The sequence below is a fragment of the Anopheles gambiae genome, chromosome 2, assembly GCF_943734735.2.
Source record: "Anopheles gambiae chromosome 2, idAnoGambNW_F1_1, whole genome shotgun sequence".
Classification (NCBI taxonomy): domain Eukaryota; kingdom Metazoa; phylum Arthropoda; class Insecta; order Diptera; family Culicidae; genus Anopheles; species Anopheles gambiae.
This window is the reverse complement of record NC_064601.1, coordinates 20,505,907-20,531,829: the sequence shown is the minus strand read 5'-3', so window position 1 is coordinate 20,531,829 and position 25,923 is coordinate 20,505,907. Positions and strand designations below refer to the sequence as shown.

The 25,923-nt window shown below is 44.3% G+C and overlaps 3 protein-coding genes and 2 long non-coding RNA genes across 6 annotated transcripts; 3 read left to right on the top strand and 2 right to left on the bottom strand.

Moving 5' to 3' along the window:
* Positions 1-1,963: 1,963 nt before the first annotated feature.
* On the bottom strand, positions 1,964-3,476 carry LOC133391747 (uncharacterized). The gene is made up of 4 exons (XR_009765204.1): positions 3,059-3,476; positions 2,914-2,987; positions 2,518-2,820; positions 1,964-2,432 (listed from the first exon to the last, which is right to left on the bottom strand). It is a non-coding gene; the product is annotated as an uncharacterized LOC133391747 (long non-coding RNA).
* Positions 3,477-3,488: 12 nt separating this feature from the next.
* On the top strand, positions 3,489-5,001 carry LOC133391746 (uncharacterized). Its single transcript, XR_009765203.1, has 4 exons — positions 3,489-3,906; positions 3,978-4,051; positions 4,145-4,447; positions 4,533-5,001. It is a non-coding gene; the product is annotated as an uncharacterized LOC133391746 (long non-coding RNA).
* A 2,141-nt stretch (positions 5,002-7,142) lies between these two features.
* Positions 7,143-7,890, top strand: LOC1273588 (DNA-directed RNA polymerase I subunit RPA12). The gene is made up of 3 exons (XM_312581.5): positions 7,143-7,434; positions 7,520-7,736; positions 7,809-7,890. The coding sequence occupies exons 1-3, from the start codon at positions 7,332-7,334 to the stop codon at positions 7,831-7,833; spliced, it is 345 nt and encodes a 114-aa protein (XP_312581.4). The 5' UTR covers positions 7,143-7,331; the 3' UTR covers positions 7,834-7,890.
* Positions 7,891-8,415: 525 nt separating this feature from the next.
* LOC3290608 (heterogeneous nuclear ribonucleoprotein 87F) lies at positions 8,416-14,342 on the top strand. 2 transcript variants are annotated; one of them, XR_009765202.1, is made up of 4 exons: positions 8,416-8,715; positions 9,582-10,056; positions 10,170-11,281; positions 12,035-14,342. XR_009765202.1 is itself a non-coding variant. In XM_061647814.1 (3 exons), exons 1-3 carry the CDS (start codon positions 8,656-8,658, stop codon positions 10,721-10,723), a joined length of 1,089 nt encoding a protein of 362 aa, XP_061503798.1. In that variant the 5' UTR covers positions 8,428-8,655; the 3' UTR covers positions 10,724-14,342. The 2 variants fall into 2 exon arrangements, 1 of the variants encoding a protein (XP_061503798.1); XM_061647814.1 differs by having other exon boundaries at positions 8,428-8,715; positions 10,170-14,342.
* LOC5667563 (homeobox protein rough) lies at positions 14,053-25,818 on the bottom strand. Its single transcript, XM_001688339.3, has 3 exons — positions 24,548-25,818; positions 16,813-17,047; positions 14,053-16,734 (listed from the first exon to the last, which is right to left on the bottom strand). Exons 1-3 carry the CDS (start codon positions 25,386-25,388, stop codon positions 16,440-16,442), a joined length of 1,371 nt encoding a protein of 456 aa, XP_001688391.3. The 5' UTR covers positions 25,389-25,818; the 3' UTR covers positions 14,053-16,439.
* Positions 25,819-25,923: the final 105 nt, after the last annotated feature.

Sequence of the window (25,923 nt, the reverse complement as noted above, 5' to 3'; positions counted from 1 at the left end):
TCCTCTCTTCCTTCAGGCCCCTTCCTCTTATTTCTGCGCGCCGCTCGCTTGTGTGCGATAGCTCATCAGCTGGTACTGGTATATGGTAGGGTTGTAGTTGTATCTTGAATTGGCGATTGGTACATATATATGTAGTGTATTTGGTTTTACCTGTGACCTTGACGATGCGAAAGCCGGTCAATTCTGGTGTTGAAGCAATATTTGTGCTATGCTGGTGGTTGCCGTTCCGTGCCGTTTCTGATGTGGCCATTTGATCGCCATGAGGATCAACGGTTATGAAGCCAATTTCAAACGAGCGAAAGTGAAGGAATAATTCCGTACCGGAAATTTGATTTTTTATCAAGTGTGATACTCCAATGTTGATCTCAACCCGATGTAAGCTGGTTTTAACGGCCATATGAGATAATGTACTCATGTGTTAAAAAATGTGGCATTTTTTTTCTTTCCTAATTTTCCCGAAAATTGACCCATAATTCAATACGATTTGACTATTTTAATTGATTCCTCATACAACGCATGGAAAGAGGTAAACTGGCCTCGCCAATTCATTCATCTCCGCTCCCAACCATTCATCACCCGAACCACCCTTAACCTCATCATTCCATCCACATGCAACGACATTTCCCTCTTCTTTAACAGCAAAGGTCTCAACCGAAGCTTCTACAGACTGCTGCTTTCCATTTTCCTGTTTCTTCTTCTTCTATTTGCCGTATCCATCTACCTGGTCATGCCAGCCAATGCAAGCTTTAGCGTCTTTTTTTAGTACCACACACCCGGCTGGCCAGTCCTTACTACGAGGGGACCGTCTATATGAGGCTTAAACCTATGACGGGCATGATATTATCATCCTTTATGTATCCAGTGGCGGATCTAACGGTAGGCGGACTAGGCGGTCGCCTGGGGCCCCGCCGATTAAGGGACCCCGTAGATCGCCATTCTATAGTATGCCGTATGGACAGAGTACTAGCGACAAGGGCCCCCGGAAGGATGGACGTTGGGGCCCCGAGGCTGGCGAATCAATTTTAGAGCCTGTGACTGATGATCGTAGGGCCCCCCGACGGCGTTCAAATTCCCAACAGCCAGTTTAATGCCGCTAACACCCCCCCCCCCCCTCCTCCCGGCCCACCATTTACCATTTACAGGGGGCCTCAATTCGTCTTACCGGCTAGGGCCCCCGATACCCTTAATCCGCCACTGTATGTATCCTTCATTTACAACCCTTACATCTGAAATGCATCCAGTTCATTTTTATTTCCGTGTCCGCATAAAAAATTACACAAAATGTGCGACAAAACAACGCATAAACGTCGTTCAACAGCTCTTTGGTTTATTTCTTTTAAAACATGATTATAAAGCCACCTACATAAGGAAGAAGAAGAAGAAAGCCACATACAAAAACACATGCGGAGGGGGGGGGGGGGGGGTTGGACGGGGAGAATGGCCACTCTCGGTTCCGTGTCAAGATCCTCATTGAGGACATCACACGCTGACAGCGCCTTTTTCAACGGTGAGCCCTCAGGATCGGGCCGTGATCTGTGCACATCCATTTGAACGTGTCACCAACTGATAATAAAACATTAGAAACAGACTCTCTCACCCGCAGGTACCCATTTTCTACCATCTGTTACACATTTTTTGACACACCATGAACAGCTTCCTTTTGTCTGTCTTTGCGAACGACTATGGGCTGGATCGTTCACTACCATGACATGGCCAACCCATCGCGGACTGGCGAGTATGGTGCGCTACAAGCTACCAGATCCACCAGGTTAATCCAATGATAGACTAGCCGCATCCTTGCTGTTGGGGTTTGTAAAACACAAGACGAGGCAAAGCGACATGCGCAATCGAAAAGCAGTCCGCAAAGAATCCAGATAAAATAAACTAGTGAACGTGCATACAAACCTTCTAACAAACTAAATATATGTCATCATGTTCATTCCCCCTTTAAAAATGCGTAGTGTTTTATGATAATATAAACTAAATTTATTTATCTTTAATGTTGTGCAAAACCCACACATACGAGTGGAGGCCCTAATCAGTCACATAAATGTAAGATTGGTTTAAGCGTCTAGCAGGGAAATATTCTAAACTAGAGAAGGATTTAATAGCAATTTAACTTGCGAATGGGGGGTGAGTTCCTTTTTTGGGCCCCCTCAAGACCACGGGGCCCTACGCGGCCGCTTAGTTTGCTTAGCACTTATTCCGCCCCTTCACACATACGCGCATGTCAAAACACTTAACTTAAAATTAGCCATATCGATTTATGCCTTAAAGCGCACTTAAAATTAAACTTAACTCGTTAACATCAAGTTTGTTCAATTAACACAATAACAGTATTAACGTGATGTCGTGATGTTTGTCGCCTTTCCGGGGTTATTCAGTGGCATGTTGGTGCCGTCAGCGAGCGACCGTCGATGCAATCGATACACCTGAGGGAATATAAAACATTTGTTTTAGAGGGAAGATAAAACAACAGATTTAGATGTAGCAATAGTGCATCTAGAAGGAACTCACTTGTGGGGTTTTTTCTCCTGCCAGGAAATTTGACCGCAATCAGTAGTGCGGTCGGTTCGGTCCTGTTGCTGCTGCAGCTATTGTGGGGCAGAGGATAATGCAGATCCGAAGGGTTGAATTCATGCCCCGAATGTTGTGATCGAGCGCGCTCGACACCGTCTGGCGGCGCAATCGGGGCACCCGGTGCCGGCTGGGCCTCTAGCGTGTTGTGCTGGTAGAGCCCGATTCGTCGCCGTACAGCTCCCGGAGGATGTTCTTTAATGGTTCATCGTAACACCACGTTCCAGAATAGAGGAAAATTGGCTGTAAAAAAGGAAAAAACACCATGATTAGCATCCTAATCCCTAGCTTCGCCAAACAATCTTCTTCTTCTTTCGTGGCCCACTTACAACTTACCGTATCATACACAATCATACACAGCGCACAGTTGCAAACACCTGTGGCAGGCCCATATCATTTCTGCATTATATCTGCAAGTTAAAAGAGGTCATAGTCTATTAAAATAATGTTTCTATAACTATAATCGCTGGATAACACTTACCCACTGTCTTGTGCTGTGTTGTCCACCACACCACTTTTCTATGCCGGTACATGCACGTACCGCTTCCGACGGAGCCAGCACGCATTGGGGAGGACTTCAACTACTTACTTTTGCTAAAATGGCACTTACTTACGTAAAATTAAGAACTTAATTATTAAAAAACTTACCGCACTTGATCAGCCAACAACACTGTTTACATTTTTTACACACACAACCTGACTTCTACAGTGACAGCAGCCGCAGAGCACCAACACAACGAAAGGTGTCAGGCAAGACGTCAGACGATCTTAGGCGAGGGGTAGGAAGGAGATCGGTGGTGAGGGACGTGAAAGCTCAGCTCGACAGAATCGCTATAGGAGGAAGCGAGGCAACTAGACTAGACTAGAGAAATTAGAGCGAGAGGTACCTCACCAACCCTCGCATTAATGCGAGGGTTGGTGAGGTACCTCTCGCTCTAATTTCTCTAGTCTAGTCTAGTTGCCTCGCTTCCTCCTATAGCGATTCTGTCGAGCTGAGCTTTCACGTCCCTCACCACCGATCTCCTTCCTACCCCTCGCCTAAGATCGTCTGACGTCTTGCCTGACACCTTTCGTTGTGTTGGTGCTCTGCGGCTGCTGTCACTGTAGAAGTCAGGTTGTGTGTGTAAAAAATGTAAACAGTGTTGTTGGCTGATCAAGTGCGGTAAGTTTTTTAATAATTAAGTTCTTAATTTTACGTAAGTAAGTGCCATTTTAGCAAAAGTAAGTAGTTGAAGTCCTCCCCAATGCGTGCTGGCTCCGTCGGAAGCGGTACGTGCATGTACCGGCATAGAAAAGTGGTGTGGTGGACAACACAGCACAAGACAGTGGGTAAGTGTTATCCAGCGATTATAGTTATAGAAACATTATTTTAATAGACTATGACCTCTTTTAACTTGCAGATATAATGCAGAAATGATATGGGCCTGCCACAGGTGTTTGCAACTGTGCGCTGTGTATGATTGTGTATGATACGGTAAGTTGTAAGTGGGCCACGAAAGAAGAAGAAGATTGTTTGGCGAAGCTAGGGATTAGGATGCTAATCATGGTGTTTTTTCCTTTTTTACAGCCAATTTTCCTCTATTCTGGAACGTGGTGTTACGATGAACCATTAAAGAACATCCTCCGGGAGCTGTACGGCGACGAATCGGGCTCTACCAGCACAACACGCTAGAGGCCCAGCCGGCACCGGGTGCCCCGATTGCGCCGCCAGACGGTGTCGAGCGCGCTCGATCACAACATTCGGGGCATGAATTCAACCCTTCGGATCTGCATTATCCTCTGCCCCACAATAGCTGCAGCAGCAACAGGACCGAACCGACCGCACTACTGATTGCGGTCAAATTTCCTGGCAGGAGAAAAAACCCCACAAGTGAGTTCCTTCTAGATGCACTATTGCTACATCTAAATCTGTTGTTTTATCTTCCCTCTAAAACAAATGTTTTATATTCCCTCAGGTGTATCGATTGCATCGACGGTCGCTCGCTGACGGCACCAACATGCCACTGAATAACCCCGGAAAGGCGACAAACATCACGACATCACGTTAATACTGTTATTGTGTTAATTGAACAAACTTGATGTTAACGAGTTAAGTTTAATTTTAAGTGCGCTTTAAGGCATAAATCGATATGGCTAATTTTAAGTTAAGTGTTTTGACATGCGCGTATGTGTGAAGGGGCGGAATAAGTGCTAAGCAAACTAAGCGGCCGCGTAGGGCCCCGTGGTCTTGAGGGGGCCCAAAAAAGGAACTCACCCCCCATTCGCAAGTTAAATTGCTATTAAATCCTTCTCTAGTTTAGAATATTTCCCTGCTAGACGCTTAAACCAATCTTACATTTATGTGACTGATTAGGGCCTCCACTCGTATGTGTGGGTTTTGCACAACATTAAAGATAAATAAATTTAGTTTATATTATCATAAAACACTACGCATTTTTAAAGGGGGAATGAACATGATGACATATATTTAGTTTGTTAGAAGGTTTGTATGCACGTTCACTAGTTTATTTTATCTGGATTCTTTGCGGACTGCTTTTCGATTGCGCATGTCGCTTTGCCTCGTCTTGTGTTTTACAAACCCCAACAGCAAGGATGCGGCTAGTCTATCATTGGATTAACCTGGTGGATCTGGTAGCTTGTAGCGCACCATACTCGCCAGTCCGCGATGGGTTGGCCATGTCATGGTAGTGAACGATCCAGCCCATAGTCGTTCGCAAAGACAGACAAAAGGAAGCTGTTCATGGTGTGTCAAAAAATGTGTAACAGATGGTAGAAAATGGGTACCTGCGGGTGAGAGAGTCTGTTTCTAATGTTTTATTATCAGTTGGTGACACGTTCAAATGGATGTGCACAGATCACGGCCCGATCCTGAGGGCTCACCGTTGAAAAAGGCGCTGTCAGCGTGTGATGTCCTCAATGAGGATCTTGACACGGAACCGAGAGTGGCCATTCTCCCCGTCCAACCCCCCCCCCCCCCCCCTCCGCATGTGTTTTTGTATGTGGCTTTCTTCTTCTTCTTCCTTATGTAGGTGGCTTTATAATCATGTTTTAAAAGAAATAAACCAAAGAGCTGTTGAACGACGTTTATGCGTTGTTTTGTCGCACATTTTGTGTAATTTTTTATGCGGACACGGAAATAAAAATGAACTGGATGCATTTCAGATGTAAGGGTTGTAAATGAAGGATACATACAGTGGCGGATTAAGGGTATCGGGGGCCCTAGCCGGTAAGACGAATTGAGGCCCCCTGTAAATGGTAAATGGTGGGCCGGGAGGAGGGGGGGGGGGGTGTTAGCGGCATTAAACTGGCTGTTGGGAATTTGAACGCCGTCGGGGGGCCCTACGATCATCAGTCACAGGCTCTAAAATTGATTCGCCAGCCTCGGGGCCCCAACGTCCATCCTTCCGGGGGCCCTTGTCGCTAGTACTCTGTCCATACGGCATACTATAGAATGGCGATCTACGGGGTCCCTTAATCGGCGGGGCCCCAGGCGACCGCCTAGTCCGCCTACCGTTAGATCCGCCACTGGATACATAAAGGATGATAATATCATGCCCGTCATAGGTTTAAGCCTCATATAGACGGTCCCCTCGTAGTAAGGACTGGCCAGCCGGGTGTGTGGTACTAAAAAAAGACGCTAAAGCTTGCATTGGCTGGCATGACCAGGTAGATGGATACGGCAAATAGAAGAAGAAGAAACAGGAAAATGGAAAGCAGCAGTCTGTAGAAGCTTCGGTTGAGACCTTTGCTGTTAAAGAAGAGGGAAATGTCGTTGCATGTGGATGGAATGATGAGGTTAAGGGTGGTTCGGGTGATGAATGGTTGGGAGCGGAGATGAATGAATTGGCGAGGCCAGTTTACCTCTTTCCATGCGTTGTATGAGGAATCAATTAAAATAGTCAAATCGTATTGAATTATGGGTCAATTTTCGGGAAAATTAGGAAAGAAAAAAAATGCCACATTTTTTAACACATGAGTACATTATCTCATATGGCCGTTAAAACCAGCTTACATCGGGTTGAGATCAACATTGGAGTATCACACTTGATAAAAAATCAAATTTCCGGTACGGAATTATTCCTTCACTTTCGCTCGTTTGAAATTGGCTTCATAACCGTTGATCCTCATGGCGATCAAATGGCCACATCAGAAACGGCACGGAACGGCAACCACCAGCATAGCACAAATATTGCTTCAACACCAGAATTGACCGGCTTTCGCATCGTCAAGGTCACAGGTAAAACCAAATACACTACATATATATGTACCAATCGCCAATTCAAGATACAACTACAACCCTACCATATACCAGTACCAGCTGATGAGCTATCGCACACAAGCGAGCGGCGCGCAGAAATAAGAGGAAGGGGCCTGAAGGAAGAGAGGACAGGGGAAGGCACCGGGAGAGAGAGTGTGTGTGGTCAAAATTTTTGGCCATTTAAATTTTGTTCACCAACACCGTTGCATTTCGGAGCTTTTTTCTTGCCCGAAAGAGATAGCCATACACTTGACATACAGCTGTCTCGCTCATATGACACTTCCAAGGCTCGCAAGCTCTTTAATGCGAGGGCTCTGGAGCAGTGAACTTGTATGGCGTGCGAGCCCTCGCGCGCCCTCGCAAATCGCTGTCACTTGCACTGCGGGATTGTTTGCCGGGCGTTGTCAACAACAAACACGCGGTTCAAATAAGCGCACAGTAACGTTTCGGAAAAATTTGCTAAATAAAAGCAAAGTAAAGCTGGTAGCTACCTACGATGGATCCCGGATTCTGTCCCGATTGTGGTTCTATTCTGCCGCCACTGAAAAACTCCAACAGAGTGTCCTGCTATGGCTGCCAAAGCGAGTTCGATGCTGCGGGTAAGAGCGACTGGCGCTGCTGCACCGGCGGCTGCTGCTGTTCCGCTTTTAAGGGCGCAATTATCGTATGTTTGTACGTTTGCAGCATTCGGCACGATGGAAACAGAGTATACGATCCATTTCAATTCGTACGCCAATAAAAAATCGGATCAAGCCGACCGTGCCGAAGGAGAGGAAGCCGAAGGACCGATTGTGAACCGACAGTGTCCCAAGTGTGGTAATGATCAGATGTCGTACGCCACTTTACAGCTCCGATCTGCGGACGAAGGTCAAACCGTATTCTTCACCTGTACAAAGTGCAAGTAAGTGTTTGTTAAGTCATCAGAATGATTTCTATTTTACTGATTTATCTATTTGTGGTGGTGCTTTTTTAGGTACAAGATGTCGGAGAATTCATAAATATAAACTGTACCAAATGAATCAAATGTGGAAAACAAAAAATGGTGTAAATACGTCTGCAATGTATTGTCGTGTGTCTATTGTATCCGAATCGTGATAAATAGTAATTTTAAATTGATAAGCTGCAGGAAAATATAATTCAGAACCATGTGTTTTTAAAATATCGATTAAATCTCGCTACGTTCGCAGTTGATACAGAAACTGTTGATCCTTAAACATTTGGCCAAATATCGCTGCACGAACGGCGACGAATAGGGCTTGAATACATGCACTTATCAAATGGGATCAACGTAAAAGAACATTGTACAACAATTAATGCAATTAACTTGCTTGTGCCATGTTCTTTTAATTTATATTTCTCTAATTAATGCTCAACTGCACTGTGCGTTACATTTTTGATGGTATGATTTCATTGAAAATTAATCCTTAATTTTGTTCACTGAAAATATAGTAAAAGTACGTTTTTTTATTTACTTCATTTTGGCATTTTTCAAACCAACCGCAAAAATTTTGTAATTTTCGATCCCATGCGTCAAGTGTCAAAACTCAGCAAAAACACCTTCTGTCTAAGCACCTTGAACTTGACAGCGGATGAACCGGGTCTGCGCTTGGCACTGCACATTTGGTTGAAAAAGTTCGAGGCGTGTGGCTGTACATCCGCGTGAAGTGGGCTGATAATTTTACTTTCCCAGTGTGAAAAAGCACGAAATTGGTGAATTTTGTGCCTTTGCTGCGTGCGTGAGTGGTAGAAGGTTGGAAATTACCGGTGCTGTCTAGTGGAAGTTTGTGTGAATTAGGTTTTTGAAGCGCATCGCTTGAATCATGAGTGAAAAGCAGGACCCACAAAATGGCGATCACCAGAACGGCCGCAACGATGATGATGTAAGTTAAACACAAGCATTTACCTACATCTGGGAGGGTATAATGTTAGAAATGTGTGATATATTAAATGAAGGAACGGCTGAGATGCCGCATTTTGATCCCCCATGGAAAGACTATGCTTGACGCTCTGAAAACGGATCTGGCAATCGAATGTGCTCGATGCGACGGGCGCCATATTGAATTGGCTGAAAATGATGCTTACGATGGGTGTGTGCGTGAAGCCTGCCATCGAATGAAAGTAAAAAAAATGCCACAAGCCGGCCTCCATGATATGTACCTGCGTAAAAAAGCTACTTATTTTTCCTAATGCTCAAATTGTACGTCGAAAATCATATTGTTTGAGGAATTCGTTTGCTTCAATTAAACGCAATAGTTTATTTTATATATTTTCTTTTATTACTTATAACCCATTCATTCTATGTATGCCACTACGGAATGAATGAAATTGATCACGAATGTTCCATTGCAACGACGGACTTTACACGCATCGTTGTGTGTGTATGCAAAGAAGCCGTACAACTGGAGTAATTGTGTCCGTATATTAGGTGGGGGAATGGGTTGAGATAGAAAATACGCAGGTTCCAGGTTTGGCCTGCTGTGTGTGTATGCGATTACGGTCACTGGAGAATAATTCATATGAGCGGCGTCCTATTTCTGTTAACTCGAGCATTTTGCTATAATAATCTGCGCATGTATCGAATCGCTCGTTACCACCTTCCTTTACCTGCTTTACCCGCTCAGAGATGTTTCTCTACGCTGACGCGCGTTCTGTGATGTAGAGAAATTAACTTAAAAAATCAGCGAAAAGAAGACTTATCAATGCCATCCCTGCTAATCTTTGCCCCTATGTGAACCATTTATTACAGGAGATTCGCGAACCGGAACATCTGCGTAAGCTGTTCATCGGCGGTCTCGACTACCGCACCACGGACGATACGCTGAAGGCGTACTTCGAGAAATGGGGCAAGGTGGTGGATGTGGTCGTCATGAAGGACCCGAAAACGAAGCGTAGCCGCGGGTTCGGGTTCATCACCTACTCGAAATCGTACATGATTGACGACGCGCAGGCAAGCCGGCCGCACAAGATCGATGGGCGCGTGGTCGAGCCGAAGCGGGCCGTTCCGCGACAGGACATCAACCGTCCGGAGGCCGGCTCGTCGGTGAAGAAGCTGTTCGTCGGCGGTCTGCGCGATGACTTCGACGAGGAGCATCTGCGTGAGTACTTCTCCAAGTACGGCAACGTTATTTCGGCCTGCATTGTTACAGATAAGGATAACGGCAAGAAGCGTGGCTTCGGTTTCGTCGAGTTCGACGATTACGATCCGGTGGACAAAATCATCTGTAAGTATGCTAGGGAGTGGATCTGTGGATCTCAGAGAGACGAAAGTTGTCCGTTTTGGAAGAAGAGTGACTGATTTTGATGGTCTTTCTCTTTATTTTTGTGTTTGTTGCAGTGCAAAAAAGCCACACCATCCAGAACAAGCTGCTGGATGTGAAGAAAGCACTGCCAAAGCAAGATATGGACCGGTACAAGAACGACATGGGTCGTACCGGTGGTGGTGGCGGTGGCGGCGGTGGTGGCGGTGCCTGGGGCAACCAGCGCGGCAGCGGTGGTGGCGGCTGGAACAGCCAGCGCGGTAGTGGTGGTGGTGGTGGTGGCGGCTGGGGTAACCAGCGCGGTGGTGCGGCGAACGATTGGAACAGCGGTGGGTTCAATAATGGTGGCGGTTTCAATAACGGTGGCTTCAACAATGGCGGCAACAACTGGAACAACGGTGGCGGCAATCCGTGGGACAATGGGTGCGGTTCGCAGGGTCAGGGCGGCTGGGGCAACAACGGTGGCAATTGGGGCGGCAACAGTGGCGGCGGTGGTGGCGGATGGGGTGGCAATGAGTTCGGAAATAACTACCAGCAAGGATACAACGCCGGTCCGGTGCGCGCCGGGGGCAATTTCAACCAGCGAGCGGCACCCTACGGTACCGACGGTAGCTATTATGGCACGTACTAGTCGATAGCTAACCGATTAACTTGCGTTTCCAGGCAACCAAGGGGCTGGTCGCAGCGGAAGGTACGGCACTAGCCGTATGCATTAACTTTGACGAGAAGAGAGAGAGAGAGAGAAAAAGAAAGGGTGGATGATGTCCCGTAAGATTGAATAAGTAAGAATGCCTATGCTCACTTTGCCTATCAACTTCAAACTGTCTATTTCTCGTTGTGCATATGCTGAAGCCAAAATAACTGCTCTTACCACATGTTTCTTGCGTCTTGCGCCGGGTTCACATACACCGCATCGCGTACACGAACGTGTGTGCGATAGCGATCGTTAACGAACTCTCTCCGACAACCACCGTTCGCTCGCTCACCACCGTGTTCTGTCTTCTAACCACGCCATACACCTGTCCACTGTTGTTGACCGCCCCCCATACCCCCTCCACCCTCAGCCGCCGATCGCACAAGTCGCTAACGCAATGTGTCCCCAGTTGTATCTTTGTGCGTCCCATCGTCTCTTTCCCATCCACAGCACAGCCACCACACACAAGCAAGTGCAACGCGCGGCTCTTCAAAGGTAAATATGAAAACATTTTTCTTTTCAGTGTGACACATTCATTATCGCAACCTGAAGCTCCATTTTTTAGTTCATGCATTACTTTATCCATTTTTGTTGTACATCAATTTTATTGAAATCATTCTTTTATTGAGCAATTGAACAAATTGTTTACATTATTTCTCCTTATCGTTTTGCATCCAGTGTACGACTTGGGTGGTATTATTTCCTTATCATGAAATATGTGTGTGTGTGTGTCCCAATTTTGACTAGACTTGTTCTTTTAAGGCTTTACAAGTGACATTCGTAGGATAAAGGCGAAAAAAGCGAAGAAGGTGTAGCTAACAATATCCAGATTGTGATGACGTGCACCAAGTATTATCTGCGTGTGTGTGTGTATGTTTGTGTGTTTGTGAGAGAGTGCGTGTGATTACAGGATTTGTCCTGTAATTTTACAGCAGTAACACAGAAGTGGAGTTTTCCCCATTGCCACCGATAATTGCCCACCAGTCGAAGTGATATTGTAAAGCGAGCTTCTTTACCCTTCGATTTACTGACACTTGGTCACAGCATATAACAGTTTGGCTGTAAGATTTATTTTACCCATTTCCCGTGTCTATGCATTGTATTTTAAACCATTTCAGTATTTTGTTTCTCTTAAACTTTAGCCCATCTACGGCAATTTAGGGTAGCTCGTGATACGACTGCATTGAACATTTGACACTAAAATCTCTAATTTCCAAAACCATTTGTATTTCTCTTCATTCCTATCAGGTACAAAGCAAAGTTTTAGAAAGAGGCTAGAGCAAAAAAAGAAAAAAAGGTACATTACATACTCAGTCACAGTGAGCAAAACAAAACCTTACTCAGGCAGAGGCACAGTGTGTGCGTGTGTTTGGGATGTCAAAGTATGCATGACAAAAAAACAGAGAACAGACGTGCATTACCGTATAAAAGGGATCGATGGGAGAGGACAGTCATTCGAAAAGTGTGGAGGTTCAATCGATAGGAGCTTCTTCACCCAAGCCAGCACATTAACAACAGGAAGGAGAGTGCAGGAGGGCGCGCGTGCACACACAAACACACAGGCGAGATGAAGGACAGTGACGAGAGAGATATATTGAGTAGTGGAGAAGGTACCTACGCGCATTCATTTGCCAGGATCTCAGCTCCACCTTGCTCTATAGACTAGTCCGCATTAACCCAGCAAACATCAGGCGCGTGCAACCCTTCCCTCGTCAGAGTTTGAGCGGTTTTCTTCAGATCGACGTACAAAGCATGTCTAATGTGTATGAGTGGTTAGAGCTGTCGCATCCATCCCAGGAAAGCAGCTGCATTATCCGCAGCACCACACAACAGGAAAGCAGTCGACTTAGAGGCACATTGAGTGTAGCATATGACAGTGATAGAGAGATACACATGAGAACAGCATTTGAACAACTTCATTGCTTGCTTAACGGCTTAAGTTTTGCCCCGGTGGTGGTCACCGACATCGTTGCTCTAGTATGTGTTCCCTTTCCTCCTATTTCTCGTCTTACCGGGCAGCGGTGGTTTTACAAGATCGGATGAGAATGAGTCGTTAAGAGAAGAAGTATATAGACAACAACGCAGGTCTCTCATTTTATACGAACACTGCTGTAGAAAGGCGGAAATAAAAGTCTTAGCGCGTTTTAGCGTTTGACCTTTTTGAGTGTAGCGCTACAACTGACTTGGATGAAAAATATATCCCCTGCGAGTAAAATTTGAGTAAAACATACAAAAACAGGAAAAGAAGAAATATACCGATGAGCAGCAGGAAAACAAATCTTAAAAACATACAACACACCAACACAAAATGGCTCGGTGGTGGTGTGTGTAAATCTCTCAACTACCTTCATTGTTGGTGTACAAGCACAGTAACAACCCTTGTGTTTGCTATGAAACGGATAGCAAGTATATTATATTTATTAACTATAAATGTATAGATGTATGGAAGTATAAACTAGACTAGAGTTTAAGACCAGGGATTGCTCGGTAAGCGAAGTTTGATTTACACTACAAAAGAATTTAACCAGTTTTATACATAGCCATCCCCACATAAATACACAAACTCTGACACACTTTCACAGCTAACAATCGTACATCAGCTTCTTGTCGTTCAAAGACACAGATGGTTGTTTTTCACTTCAAATAGGAAACAAAAGAGAAAAATGCAACTAGCTTTGAGTTTCAAAGCGACGGTAAAAAAAAAAAATTAGAACAATCGAAAAAGTTCAGTTATAAAAACAAACACAGAAGATATAGCGCAAGAGTAGACAAGTATAAAGTACTAATTTAGGAAATGATGAGAAAGGAAAAAAGGAGAAATCGTCCATAAAAACAACATGACTAGGAAGTTGAGACAACAGGAACGAAAATCGTAAAAATGATACAGAGCGTATAATCGTGTACACTGAACACACAGACCACAAGCAGAGTTATTCATACATATTTGATTGTATATAGATTGACGTTTGTCTTTTTCGTAAGGTATAAAATGATTTTTTTTAAATATCATTGAGTTCTCCATCGTCGCACTGCTCGCAATAGATGAGTTTTAGTACACTAGTTTGGTTCGATTAAAATGGTATGGATATATAGACTAGCGCCGCTCTAAAGCAAATAAAAAGCAATAGGAAAAAATGATAGGTTTCGGTTGTGTTATGTAGCAGCAATTATCGTTTTCTAACGTATCAATAGTAAACCAATTTCTTACGTCGAGGAATCACTCTTATTAGATTCATAATGATAACATTTGAGTGATCCTGATCATATCGATAGAGATACCACACAACATAATAACCTTGCTAAAACCACCCCCTGTGCCCCGTTTATTTTAGTTTTTTTTTCTGGTACAACAGCATATTCACGTGTATAACCTACCAACCCCCCCTAATAATTATAATAATTATCTCTCCGGTGCGAGAGGAGAAAGAGGGAACACAAAACAAAACAAATACAAAAACGAAACCAAGCTATAGCTGGAGAAGAAGCATCTTTTGAGAGTAAGATCATGTCGCAGTAAAACAAAAATAAATTAGAAAAGAGTATAGAATCGTCCGTATATCTATTTAGTATTTCGCATTTCGTAACTATTTGATCGTGAGTTTTCTTTTGGATGAGTATTTCAGTAGCTGAAAGGATGAGAGAAGAAGTTTGCAGAAGGGTGTGAGTGTGTGAGTGTGGGTAAATGTAATGTTCTTCGATCGTTATCCTTTAAAGGGAGAGGTGGAAGGGTTTAAAAGGAGCGAAGGATATTCGGCCAGTTTTTTCGGTAGTTGTGTGTGAGTGTGTGTGTATGTGTGTGTCTTGTATGTCAGAAAGAAAGGAAGCGAGGGTTCTCCAGTACCAGAAAAGGTGGCCACGTCGTTTCTTCCGTTTCACTTATTATTCAAGCATTCTTACAGGGAGATATATGCGGAGGAACAGGATATGATGAGAAAATAAGCATCAGTTGTAGACGGATCCAAGGGGCCGTAGCCAGCACAGGATGACGATCAACACCACTGCTAGGCTTAGTAGTAACAGCAACAGCAGCAGAAGGATATGGTAGACGTCTTTTGTGGTAGTGTTGTGTTCTACTATGTTAACTGCACCAACCGCTCCGTAATTATGTATTTGTTTAGAAGTAGCATTATAGAGGGAAGGGACAAGCGCTTGATATCGGTTTTTCGATTGGTGATGTTATACATTATGAAATCAGGAAGAAGATGTTGGTTTTTTTCCATTTTACTAAAACGTTCATTAGCGTTTTGACGCCACTTTCCTTTTAAATTCAATACTAAAGTTTGGTAGATTTCACATTCTTAGCAGATTGCACACTATATCCTAGGAGGGGGTAGGTGTATGGAACGAAACTAGAATTCAGACCATGTAAGGAGTTTCGAAATATTATTTAGCAATGTTTCCAGTCTTTTCCATCTTTTCATTAGGATATATCCTTTTGGAATTGGAAGTTTGATTGAGTCTTCCTGTGCACATCGTCCCTTCTGCACTAACCCGAATTCCCTGTCGTAAATGGACAATCATTTTTAATGTCGTTTTTCAGTCTATCTTAACAAGGAGATGGCTTGTCATTGAGCATCAATTTCGACTAGATCGAGTCGGCAAAACACTTCATTTTAAATGAATGCAATGTTACTAATGTCGTCCGCTTTGCAGACGGAAACCCCAATTCATTAAGAATGGAGCTTAAATCTTGTTTGCGCTTATGTTGATCATATTCTTTCTAACACATTTCTTCTACACGATGGCAGGCGTTGTCGCGCGTTGTTAACACTTTACAATCAATTGAATTTAATTAATTTAATTCTATTTCTTTTCACCATTTTAATTTTCTTTCTACTATATTTTACCCTCTTTTTAATGTAATCCACCAGTATGTGTTGCCGTTCTGTATTTTATACTCGCTTTCTATATTGTGTTCATGTGTGCGTGCAATAGGTTCCATTGGTGTGTTCGTATTGTTTTTCGACACACATACATCCTGTGTGCTATTATGTTAAATCTAAATTTCGTCCTATGTATGCTAAAATGCTGTGCCGCAATGGCGTCCTATGTATGCTATGTGCCCTCAAATGCTGGTGGCCGCAATGGCGGCGGAACTAGCAGGTAGGTTGATTACAATACTTACTTTGTGTGTTCATCCTTGCATTGGCATGAGGAGACTGTGAAGGTGGAGGGATGGACTTGACAAAGTTTCGGTAAGTTTGATTTTGTTTTTGAATTTGTGTTTTTCCTGTTGATCCCAGTGATCTTTTTTGTGTAGTACATTTATTGTCTTTGTTTGAGTAAGTGTTGGAACATTATATATACACATTAATCTATATTTTATCAATAAACTTCAAGCACAATAACCAACAAAATGGAGCTTTTTTAATGAAGAAATTAAGGCAACTGAAGTTAATAAATCCGAAAACAAAAGTTCAAACGATCGACTGTTCGAAGGGGATTGTTAGACCAACATTCTGCTCGAAACGCATATTTCTGACCGTGAGTAACCGAAATCAAAATAGCACCTTTCTCAGATTGATGATTCTGTTTCGAAATGTCTACTTTAGCTTTTTATATTTTTTAACTGAAATTGCTATTTACCCCTTTCTTGTTAAACCCTTTTGTTGAAGTCGACCGCCCAAATTGAATGCTAGAGCCCAATCTAGATTCATCGTTCAGTTTTCTCACTATCACCTACGCCGCCACCTTCACCGCTGTTATGCGATCCTTGACGGTCACGGTCCTCGTACCGTTTGGTTTGCTGACTCGGCCTTTGATTCTCTCTCCTAATGGTTGGTGTTAAAGATGGCACTAGTTGTTGATGCTGAAACTGCTGCTGTGGCTCCTGCGCCTGCTCATGAAGATGAGAAGGATGCTGCTGATGCTGGTGGTGCGTTGCAATCAACGCTGCAGGATACTGAGGACTGAATGGAGTCAGCAAGCCGTTAACAGCGGCAAATGTCCTGTAAAGACATTGGTATATGTACGATACATTAGACTGGACTGGAACTACCACTATTCGAAGGTAGTTTGGGTCTCACCGATACTGCTGGTCGATTTGTGCCTTCTCGATGCGCTTATCTTTCGCGCGACGATTCTGGAACCATATTTTGATTTGTGTTTCGGAAAGCTTCAACACTTCCGCCAGCTCGAACCGTCTGCCTCGGGAAATGTATTCGTTTCGGTGAAATTCCACCTCCAGTCGGAGGGTTTGCTCGCTGCTGAACGTGGTGCGCTGGCGGCGTGGACGTCCTTCCTTTTTGCGACGTCTGGCCACTAAGGAGAGAGAGCGGTGTGTGTGAGATTTTGGTGAAGAATTAGTTAATTTGCGGATGTTTATGGCAGTTTTATTTAGATTTGGAGCTGTAGAATATGGGTTTTTTACCACGTGATCAATGATTATCATCCACAGTCGTTAGGTGTACATAAGACGTAAGAATCCTGTCTGATTACGTTTTTTTGTTCCAAGTACGTAAGCTAATGCAACATTACACAATATAATCTAGGGTATGCAGATGCTCCCATGGTCCTATTAGACAGGCGACGAACTCATTAAAGTATCGTATCCAGTCGTAGATTGATGTAGCAAAGAAGGTGGTACCAGTAATGAATTTCGATCCTAATAGGGTTGATTGGTAATCGAAGATTGAATCAATCTCTCTACCTATATTAGGTTAAAAATCATCATACAAATAGATGGAGGGTGAAATATCTATTTCCATTATCCAGTACTAGGAAGAACTTAAACTCCAGCAAACTTCGACAGTAGTTTAAGCATGTCCAATACTCGGACGTTTCTTGTTTGTTCAGTATGTACATAAAGACATGAATTCCGTACATACAGTGAACCCTCTCTTATTTGAGAGGCGATGGGACTGTCGAATAAGAGGGGTTTTCAAATTAGAGAGGTTGAAAGTGAATGAAAGGTCCATACAAACAAGAAAGAGACAGAACATTTAGTATGCAGCTTTAACTGTTGCTATAGGAAACTGTGCATACGATTGCCAATTTGAGCATACATCATTCAATAACCATGGCAACACCATACACAAATAAGAGGTACACAGATTTCAGAGGTTTTCCAAATTAGAGGAACAAAAATGTACTGGAAATCAAGGGACTGTGCAAAATGTTCAAATAAGAGAGGTTTTTCAAATTGGAGAGGAGTCAAATAAGAGAGGGTTCACTGTAATTATAATACATTATCCGGCGCTACAACCGTTTTGCGGTCTTGGCCTACTATAATTGCGATGATTACGGCACACTAATAGTTGCATGTATTGCTGTATACAGTAACTCTAACTGATTAACTGAGAATGAGTTGAGTAGACAATTAATAGTGCGACGGCAACTACTCATTGGAATTATGCGTGCTGCATTGAGCTACCTACACTATATAGCTCGGCACGCTCAAAGCAACTCTGGACGTTCAATGTAGCTTCCGAAGGGCATTACATATCTAATTTCCACACTTGTTGGACGATACTGTTTATTAGAGCGTTTTCGTTACTAATCGACGCACAGAACACATGTAGCCTGCATATAGAGGGATTCACAGAGTCCAGCTGACATCATTCACGATGAAGGACCTCTCTGTGGCTCTTGCGATACGCACACAAGATGAGTTGCATGTCGGTAGCAGCTCATCAGTCTTTATTTATTGGATATAAGGATATATATCACTGAGCCGGTCTCGTAGTACAGTCGTCAACTCGTACGACTTAACAACATGCCCGTCATGGGTTCAATCCCCAAATAGACCGCGCCGCCATACGTAGGACTGACTATCCTGCTATGGGGGGAATCAATTAGTCACTGAAAGCCAAGCCCACAAGTGGGTACAGGCAGGCCTTGACCGACATCGGTTGTTGAGCAAAAAGAAGAAGGATATCAATACTTGCAAATAGTTTTGCTCAGACATGTGAAAATATTTCTATTTCATTACAAATTGCATAGAAAAATTGTAGAAAATGCACCGTAAAACTACGCTGCATACAGAAGTGAAATCCTACTGTGAATTTAGGTTACATTTCCTTGCGTAGCAATAATCCATTGCATGTCCAAAACGGTTCTGCAAATGATTCCTTGCTTTTTTGCTACCCAATCATAACGACTCTTACAATGATAATAATGATGATGATAAGGTATAAAGATGATGATGATGAAGATTATACTACGATGAATTCCAATGAAAGCATCCTTTTGCACCTGCTTGTTCCTCCCCTCTTCACAGAAAATGGAAAACCCATTCGGGCACGGATTTCAACAAACTGCTGCTATGGAACGATATGCATGCGCGCCGGAGGATGATGGGTAATGGTCCCGGGTATCTCTGATTGTGTGTTTTCACAATCCGGGCCCGCATTTCCCCTAGTGCCTAGTTCTGCCCTCACCATTGGAGGTTTGGGTTTATTTTTCTGACCGTTTCCGCGCGCACCAAGGCGATTATCAGCAACGATCGTGGGAGAATTGTAATATGAATTTTATTTGTATTGTATTTTGAGTGCGCGGAACGGAATGATACCAGATCCTTCTTCGCTTCATTCATTGGCAGTTCAGGGCTGCATAAACCAACGCGCGTGAATTCTCTTTTCCCTTCTGTCTGTTGATTACCATTGCTGTTGTTGGTTGGTTTGTTTCTGCTGTACGAGGTTGTAAACAGCATCTTGGCCAGCGTCTTGTTCTTAATGAAAGTGAACTCAGGTGAAATGATCAGGATTGGCAAATTCTACTTCAGCAGCAGTACAGTCAATCGGGGTGAGGAATTTGTTGAGAAAGATGAGAGTTTCCTTCAGAGATTCGTGGCTTATTTTAATCGGAGGGGGAAAGAAGTTAATTAGTGGAAAAAGGAGTAAGAAGTTGATTAAAATCGTCTGAATTGTCTTTGTTTAAGTAAACTAAACTAATTTAAATGTTACTGCTTGAGGATGTATCTCAAGAAAAATCAAGACGAATGCATCAACCATATGTCTTTATAAAGGAAAGTTTATCAGTAGTTAAGTAGGTTTGTCATCCTACTGATGCTGTTGTTAATAATTCTATTTATAATAATTATTTAATTGATTTGTATTTTGATTTCAATCGATAGAAAACCCTATGACGGCCACAGTGCCCTAATCATGTGTTACGATGTGCTTAATCCGATGCACCCAGCAGTATACGTTCCCATGGATCAAGCCGCGCGCACTGTACGGGGTGCTCTCCATATCATCGCGCTTCGTTCGTGTTTTCCAATCGGATTGGAATTTAACAAAACACTTTCCACCTTCTTCCTTCTGTCGGCACCAGGCAGCAGAAAGTAGAAAAAAAGTAAAATAAACTGGCCAATAACAATCATTGCTCGTTCCAATTGACGGTAAGGCAGGCGTAAAAATTATCATCTGTTGTTCGACGGACGGTTTTTCACACTGTGGTCTGTGGTGTGTTGTCCTTTCCGCCCGCCAACCACTTGTCGTCGGCGCGCCCCCTGCCCCGAGTCAGCAATATGATGATAATTCCTCTGCAATCATGGAAACCGACCCGATGGGAGGGAATGATTTAGTTAGTTCGGGTCTGATGGCCCCTCTCCTTCTCTCCCTGTTAGCACCACTCCACTGGGACCGGGGGGATGGATGGTGAAAAAGCAATCCGGCTTTTCACAGCGCTGGAAGAAAACCGTCGACGACGGCAGCTCTTGTCTCCCGAAACCAGGAAAGGAAAACAAGTGGAAAAACATCCCTCTTCCTCAACGCGCGTCACCCGATCCGACGAGCACGAGCACCACCGAGGACGGTTCCTATTGTCCACCGGAAACGATGCGTAAACGTACTTTTGCCAACAACAGGCGCTTTCCTCCCCCTTCTCACTTCTCTGCTGCGTCTATTCCACGTGCGTGCGTGCTGCTTGCATATGCGGTCGTGTCTTGTGCGTGTGTTGTTGCTATAATATTTATTTGCTGTTGTCTGCCGCTGGGTGAAGAAAAAAAGAGAAGAATTGGGAGATAATCCTACCCCCCCCCCCCCCACCCCCTGAATCATCACCCAACCGCACTCTGGGCTGCTGTTGTTGTTGGTGGTGGAAAAACTAACTTTTTCCCTCGCTTGTTGGTGGATGCGGTCTATGTGTGTGGCTCGGTGTGGGTGATTGTTTCGTTTTGTCGTTGTCGTCAGTGCAAGGCGTGAAAGCGGAACGAAGCGTGTCTCCCAGAATTACGCGCGCGCGCGCCTATGTTTTATGTCCCCATAAGAGGGGTGGGAATATCATTGCGCTCTGAGAAGAATGAGCTACTGTTGTTACGAAACGTGTGTACAGTGTGTCGAGGGGTAAGGGGTACCGATCTTTACGCTAGAACAACACAAGCAAAGCGATCATATTTTGCCGCTCGAGCGTAACAATTGGCGAATGTCGTCTCTAATGTCGGCCGGATGTCGTGCGTGCGTGTATGAGAATCTTCTTCTCCATGTGCCGTGTCTGCCTGGTGGTGTGTTTTTTGGTGGCACACCATTTTAATATGGTAGGGGAAGATAATTAATTGTTTACAATATGATAATTGTCCTTTGATATTGGAGAATCAGTTAACGAAAGCAGCTTCGCGATAGAGTGAGAGAGAGAGCGAGAGAGCGGAGTGCATTTCTAGTGTGTAAGTGTGTTAAGGAGGCGGATGTGAGGTACGAAAGCTGAATTCAATAAGTATTTATGATGTATAGTTTATGGTCGGTCCCTTGGTACGGTCGTTATGTCGCACTACTTAACAATATGCCCGTCGTAGGCTCCATCGTATGGACCAATCATCCTTAGCAAGGACTGACTATCCGGCAGCTTGGTACGCTTAAGAAAGTTTATGAAGCGACCTTGGCCGCATCGGTATTATTTATTAGCTGGTTCACCTGTATAGGTCGCCGGCATGACTGTTTAGGTCGTTACGCCAAAGAGAAGATATCATTTATGTTGCTATTGTTTGAACTTAACATAATCCAAAGCACCGTCCAGAGCCGGTCTCGTAGTACAGTCGTCAACTCGTACGACTTAACAACATGCCCGTCCTGGGTTCAATCCCTAAATAGACCGTGCCGCCATACGTGTAGGACTGACTATCCTGCTATGGGGGGAAATCATTTAGTTACTGAAAGCCAAGTCCACAAGTGGTAAAGGCCAGGCCTTGACCGACAACGGTTGTTGAGCCAACGAAGAAGAAAGAATCCAAAGCATAATGTGCATAAAATTTACGAAAAATTAAATGTTTTATAAATACATAAAACATTACCGTCCTTTTTATATGGTTCTTGAACACAATATACTTAAGTTGAGGTATTTTCAAATATCATTATCAAGTATCATTTGGCCGGTCTGGTGGTACAGTCGTCAACTCGTACGACTTAACAACATGCCCGTCATGGGTTCAAGCCCCGAATAGACCGTGTCCCCATACGTAGGACTGACTATCCTGCTATGGTAACAATAAGTCACTGAAAGCCAAGCCCACTTCACTAGTGGGTACAGGCAGGCCTTGACCGACAACGGTTGTTGTGCCAAAGAATAAGAAGATTTTCAAAATGTTCCCAAAATTTTATACTTTTTAACTTTTATAAATTCTAAATAATCGCTAAGAGTGTCTGCAACAACTTAAGTATTGTGAAGCTTTCATCTAATCAGCATTTATTTTTCATGTCATCCTGGAAACTTATGACGATCGGGTCTTTTGCGGGTCACTTGTCCTAGATTTGGAGGTCAACATGCCCGTCATGGGTTCCAGCCCGTAATAAATCGTATCCTTATACGTAGGGCTTACTATTCTGCTATGGTAAGCAATAAGTCACTGAAAGCCAAACCCATTAGTGGTACAGGTCGGCCTTTGCCGACAACAGTTGTGGCACCAAAGAAGAAGAAGAAAAGGGATGAAAGTGGTGGCATGTTTTGGATTTGTTTTCAACTATTTCAACATAATATATCTTTAACGTATTAGCATTATATATTAAAAACTACCATGCATGTAAAAATAGCTCATTATTTAATGATATAAATGGTCAGATATGTCCCTTACTTCGCTATTTAGTCGTGTCTAAGATTCACAGTTATTTGTTTTTTGAGGGAGTACACCACATGCTTTATCCGATTTTGAAAAATTGCAATATGCCTGGAGGAAATGCATTTCCTGCATGCCTTAGTCACATATTTCCGATTCCATAATTACTCCTCAGCAACTGGCAGGGTACCAATATAGGAGCGATAGGAGATAGGGTTACATTTGAAAACGGAATTACCTCAAACTTTATTTTTCTGAAATCAATCATTGTCTAGCCGAGGGAAGCGTGTAAATATGCGGTGCAAATTGTGTGGTAAAATCAGTTTGCGGTAATTTGAGACACCCCAAGAAAGCCGTCCAAACTCTCTTTCTCTCTTTCTCTTACACTGCACTCCAAAAAGTCGTCCCTCGGTGTCCGACTAATAATCGGTGCGCGCACCGATTTCCCCCCATTCTCCACCTGCGGCATAATGCACATATCATCCACCGGTGTTACCGGAGGTCATCCAAAAGGGTTTTGAAGGCATTCCGCAATACCGGCTCGTAAGGTTTCTTTTTTTTCCTCCTCTACGGGGGCTCCTTTTTTCGCCAATGAGACGTCCAGCGGTGTCCAGTGTTTTGTGTTCTTACCTACTCCCTCTAATCCCATGAGAGAGTGTCCCCGCCCGTCAAGGCTCATTGACTTGTGCGGCTCAGGAAAAAAAGGGTTCATCACCTTTGCACGCGGACAGGGCAAAGAAGTGAAACAAACCCGCCACTGCTGCACCGACGACTGCACTGCAGCACAATCCCGTTCGGAACAACTGCTCACGTCCGGCGGGTTTGGGCCTCCGTAAGGGGTCGCCCGGTCCGTTTTGTGTAATCTTTTAATAAGCCATAAAAATTACGGCATTTCGGTAGACGGGGCGCACCTCCCGGTCACCGTTTCTTTCTGTGACAAAGTTGTTGAGACCTCTCTGGGGGGAACGGGGAGACACGGACCATATGGTTGTTTCTTTTACAAGAGCAAGGTATAGAAAATTGAGGAAAAAGGGAAGTGAATCTGAAAGTGATCGTGAGGGAAGTGATCGTCTGGGAGCAGCCAAACGTTTGGAAGAAATCCGTTAGTTTTTGGCAAAATGAGCCTGGAATGTCTCGGGTTTTTTGGAGGAACACTGTCCACAAAAGTGTGGTGACCGAATGGTAGAAAAGTTATAGTTATCTCATAGAAAATCATCGAATGTACATCGAGTGGTACATCGAGAAATGATCAGTACATGTAGGTTCGTATGATCCTCGGTCATGGTCAAGCAAGATAAATACGAGTACTTTTAACTAATAGGGTCACAGGCTGTTTGGTCTATAGGCAGACACTCATTCATGGTCGGGCGTTGTTCGATTCGCATGTGTGTATGATTTGTGGGTAAAACAGAAGTTAAAGAGATATCCTTATTAGGGGGGCCTACGTAGGATTTCCCCTATACTTCTTCGTGTATTGCAACGTAACGAGCCAAAAGTAAAAAAATTCTTAAGAAAGTGTTTCTTAACTCCCAGAATCCTGTTGGTATATCTGATGAAAGTGGACTATAATACAACGACACACCTCCACTTGGATTGGAGATCTTCGACAAGGATTGTAAGATCGACCCTTAGTCATCAAGCTGCAAGCGAGCATTTTAGGATCGATCGATTTCCCAAGCCATGTGAAAACCAAATCAAAATTTTTGTTGCACTTTTTCACTTTTTCGATTTAGAAAAATCTCACTGTCTAAAAACTTTACACAAAATTTACTTACGAAAAGCGGACAATCCCGCCGGCAGCTGCGGTCCATCGTGTGCGATACCAAAAAACGGCCGAAAGGAAGGAGGCCCATAACCACCTCCGCCTGCACCTCCCGTGGACGAAAAGAACGTTGACACGGCCATACTGCCGTGTTGCGGCCGATGTTGCAATCCTCCCACCAACGCCGGGTCACCCGGTTGCGTCAAATGGGGTGCCGGCACCGGTAAAACACCGGCGGAGGATGACTGTTGTGGAGTGACTGCCAAAAATCCGTAACATTGGCCACCTATCGTCGTGGGGACCGGATATTCGGAAGCACAAGCTGTGGAGGAGGAGGAAGTGATACCGTAATGGCGCAATGGGGGGTAAGCCGGCGGTTGTCGAGGGTGGTCACCGCCGCCGGGTTGTAGTCCGGGTGAGCCAATGCTTGCATCCTGCGACGAATCTTCCTCAATGTCCACTGCGAGCGAGGAACGCGGGCTGCCGGAACTGATCGAACTGTTCACTGAGACGGATTTTTGCGAATTACTAGAAGAATTGTGGTCATGATGGTGGTATCGGTGGGTTTCATCAATAAGAGCACACGGATCACTAGCCTTTGTCACTGTCACGTGCACGTTTCGATCGCGCACTTCATCACTGCTGCCGTTGGCAGAACCGTTGTTGTTGTTGGTGGCACGTTTATCATCCCGCTCGAGGTGACCGTACAGTCGCTCGAAGAACTTTCGCGGCGATAATGGCCGGTTCACTATCGGTGGTTCACACGCGGTAGAACCGGGCCCGGGCGGTGGTTCACTACTACTGTACGGAAGGTGCAGCTCGTTGCTGGCCATCGGACCACTTTCGGCGAGCATTTTGGCAACGATGAGATGGTCCGACACAACACTTTGATTTTGCGAAATTCAAAATCCCGATCCACCTGTGTGGAAGGTTTAACCGGCTCTGAGAATCGTCCCGTTGGGCAGGAAGAATTTATGCTTCCCGCTCGCTCTCCTGTGCCTATGAGTGTGTGGTGCTAATGGCGAACGTTCGGTGTGTAACATAATGCTGCTGGCGGCGTTGCACCGTGCCGGTTTTTGCATGCAGAAGACACCTGACCTACGGAGGAATGTAACGAATAATGGAGTAAACAATCGCCGCGATTGGTGGATGCTGCTGGACCAATCAGAGCGGAGCAGTAGGGCAGCATGGCAATTTGGCATCCCTGGCATCCCCTAGCAACGGTTCTGTGCGCATGTGCAGTTTTTTAGTTCAAAGTTGTTCAAAGCGAAGGGCTCGGAAAAATGGTCAAACGTTAAATTATTGTATAGTTTTACATTAAAATAATGTAATATTTTGATAACTGTGAGTTGTGAGAACAAAGTGCAAAGTGTACGCCCGACGGCAGCC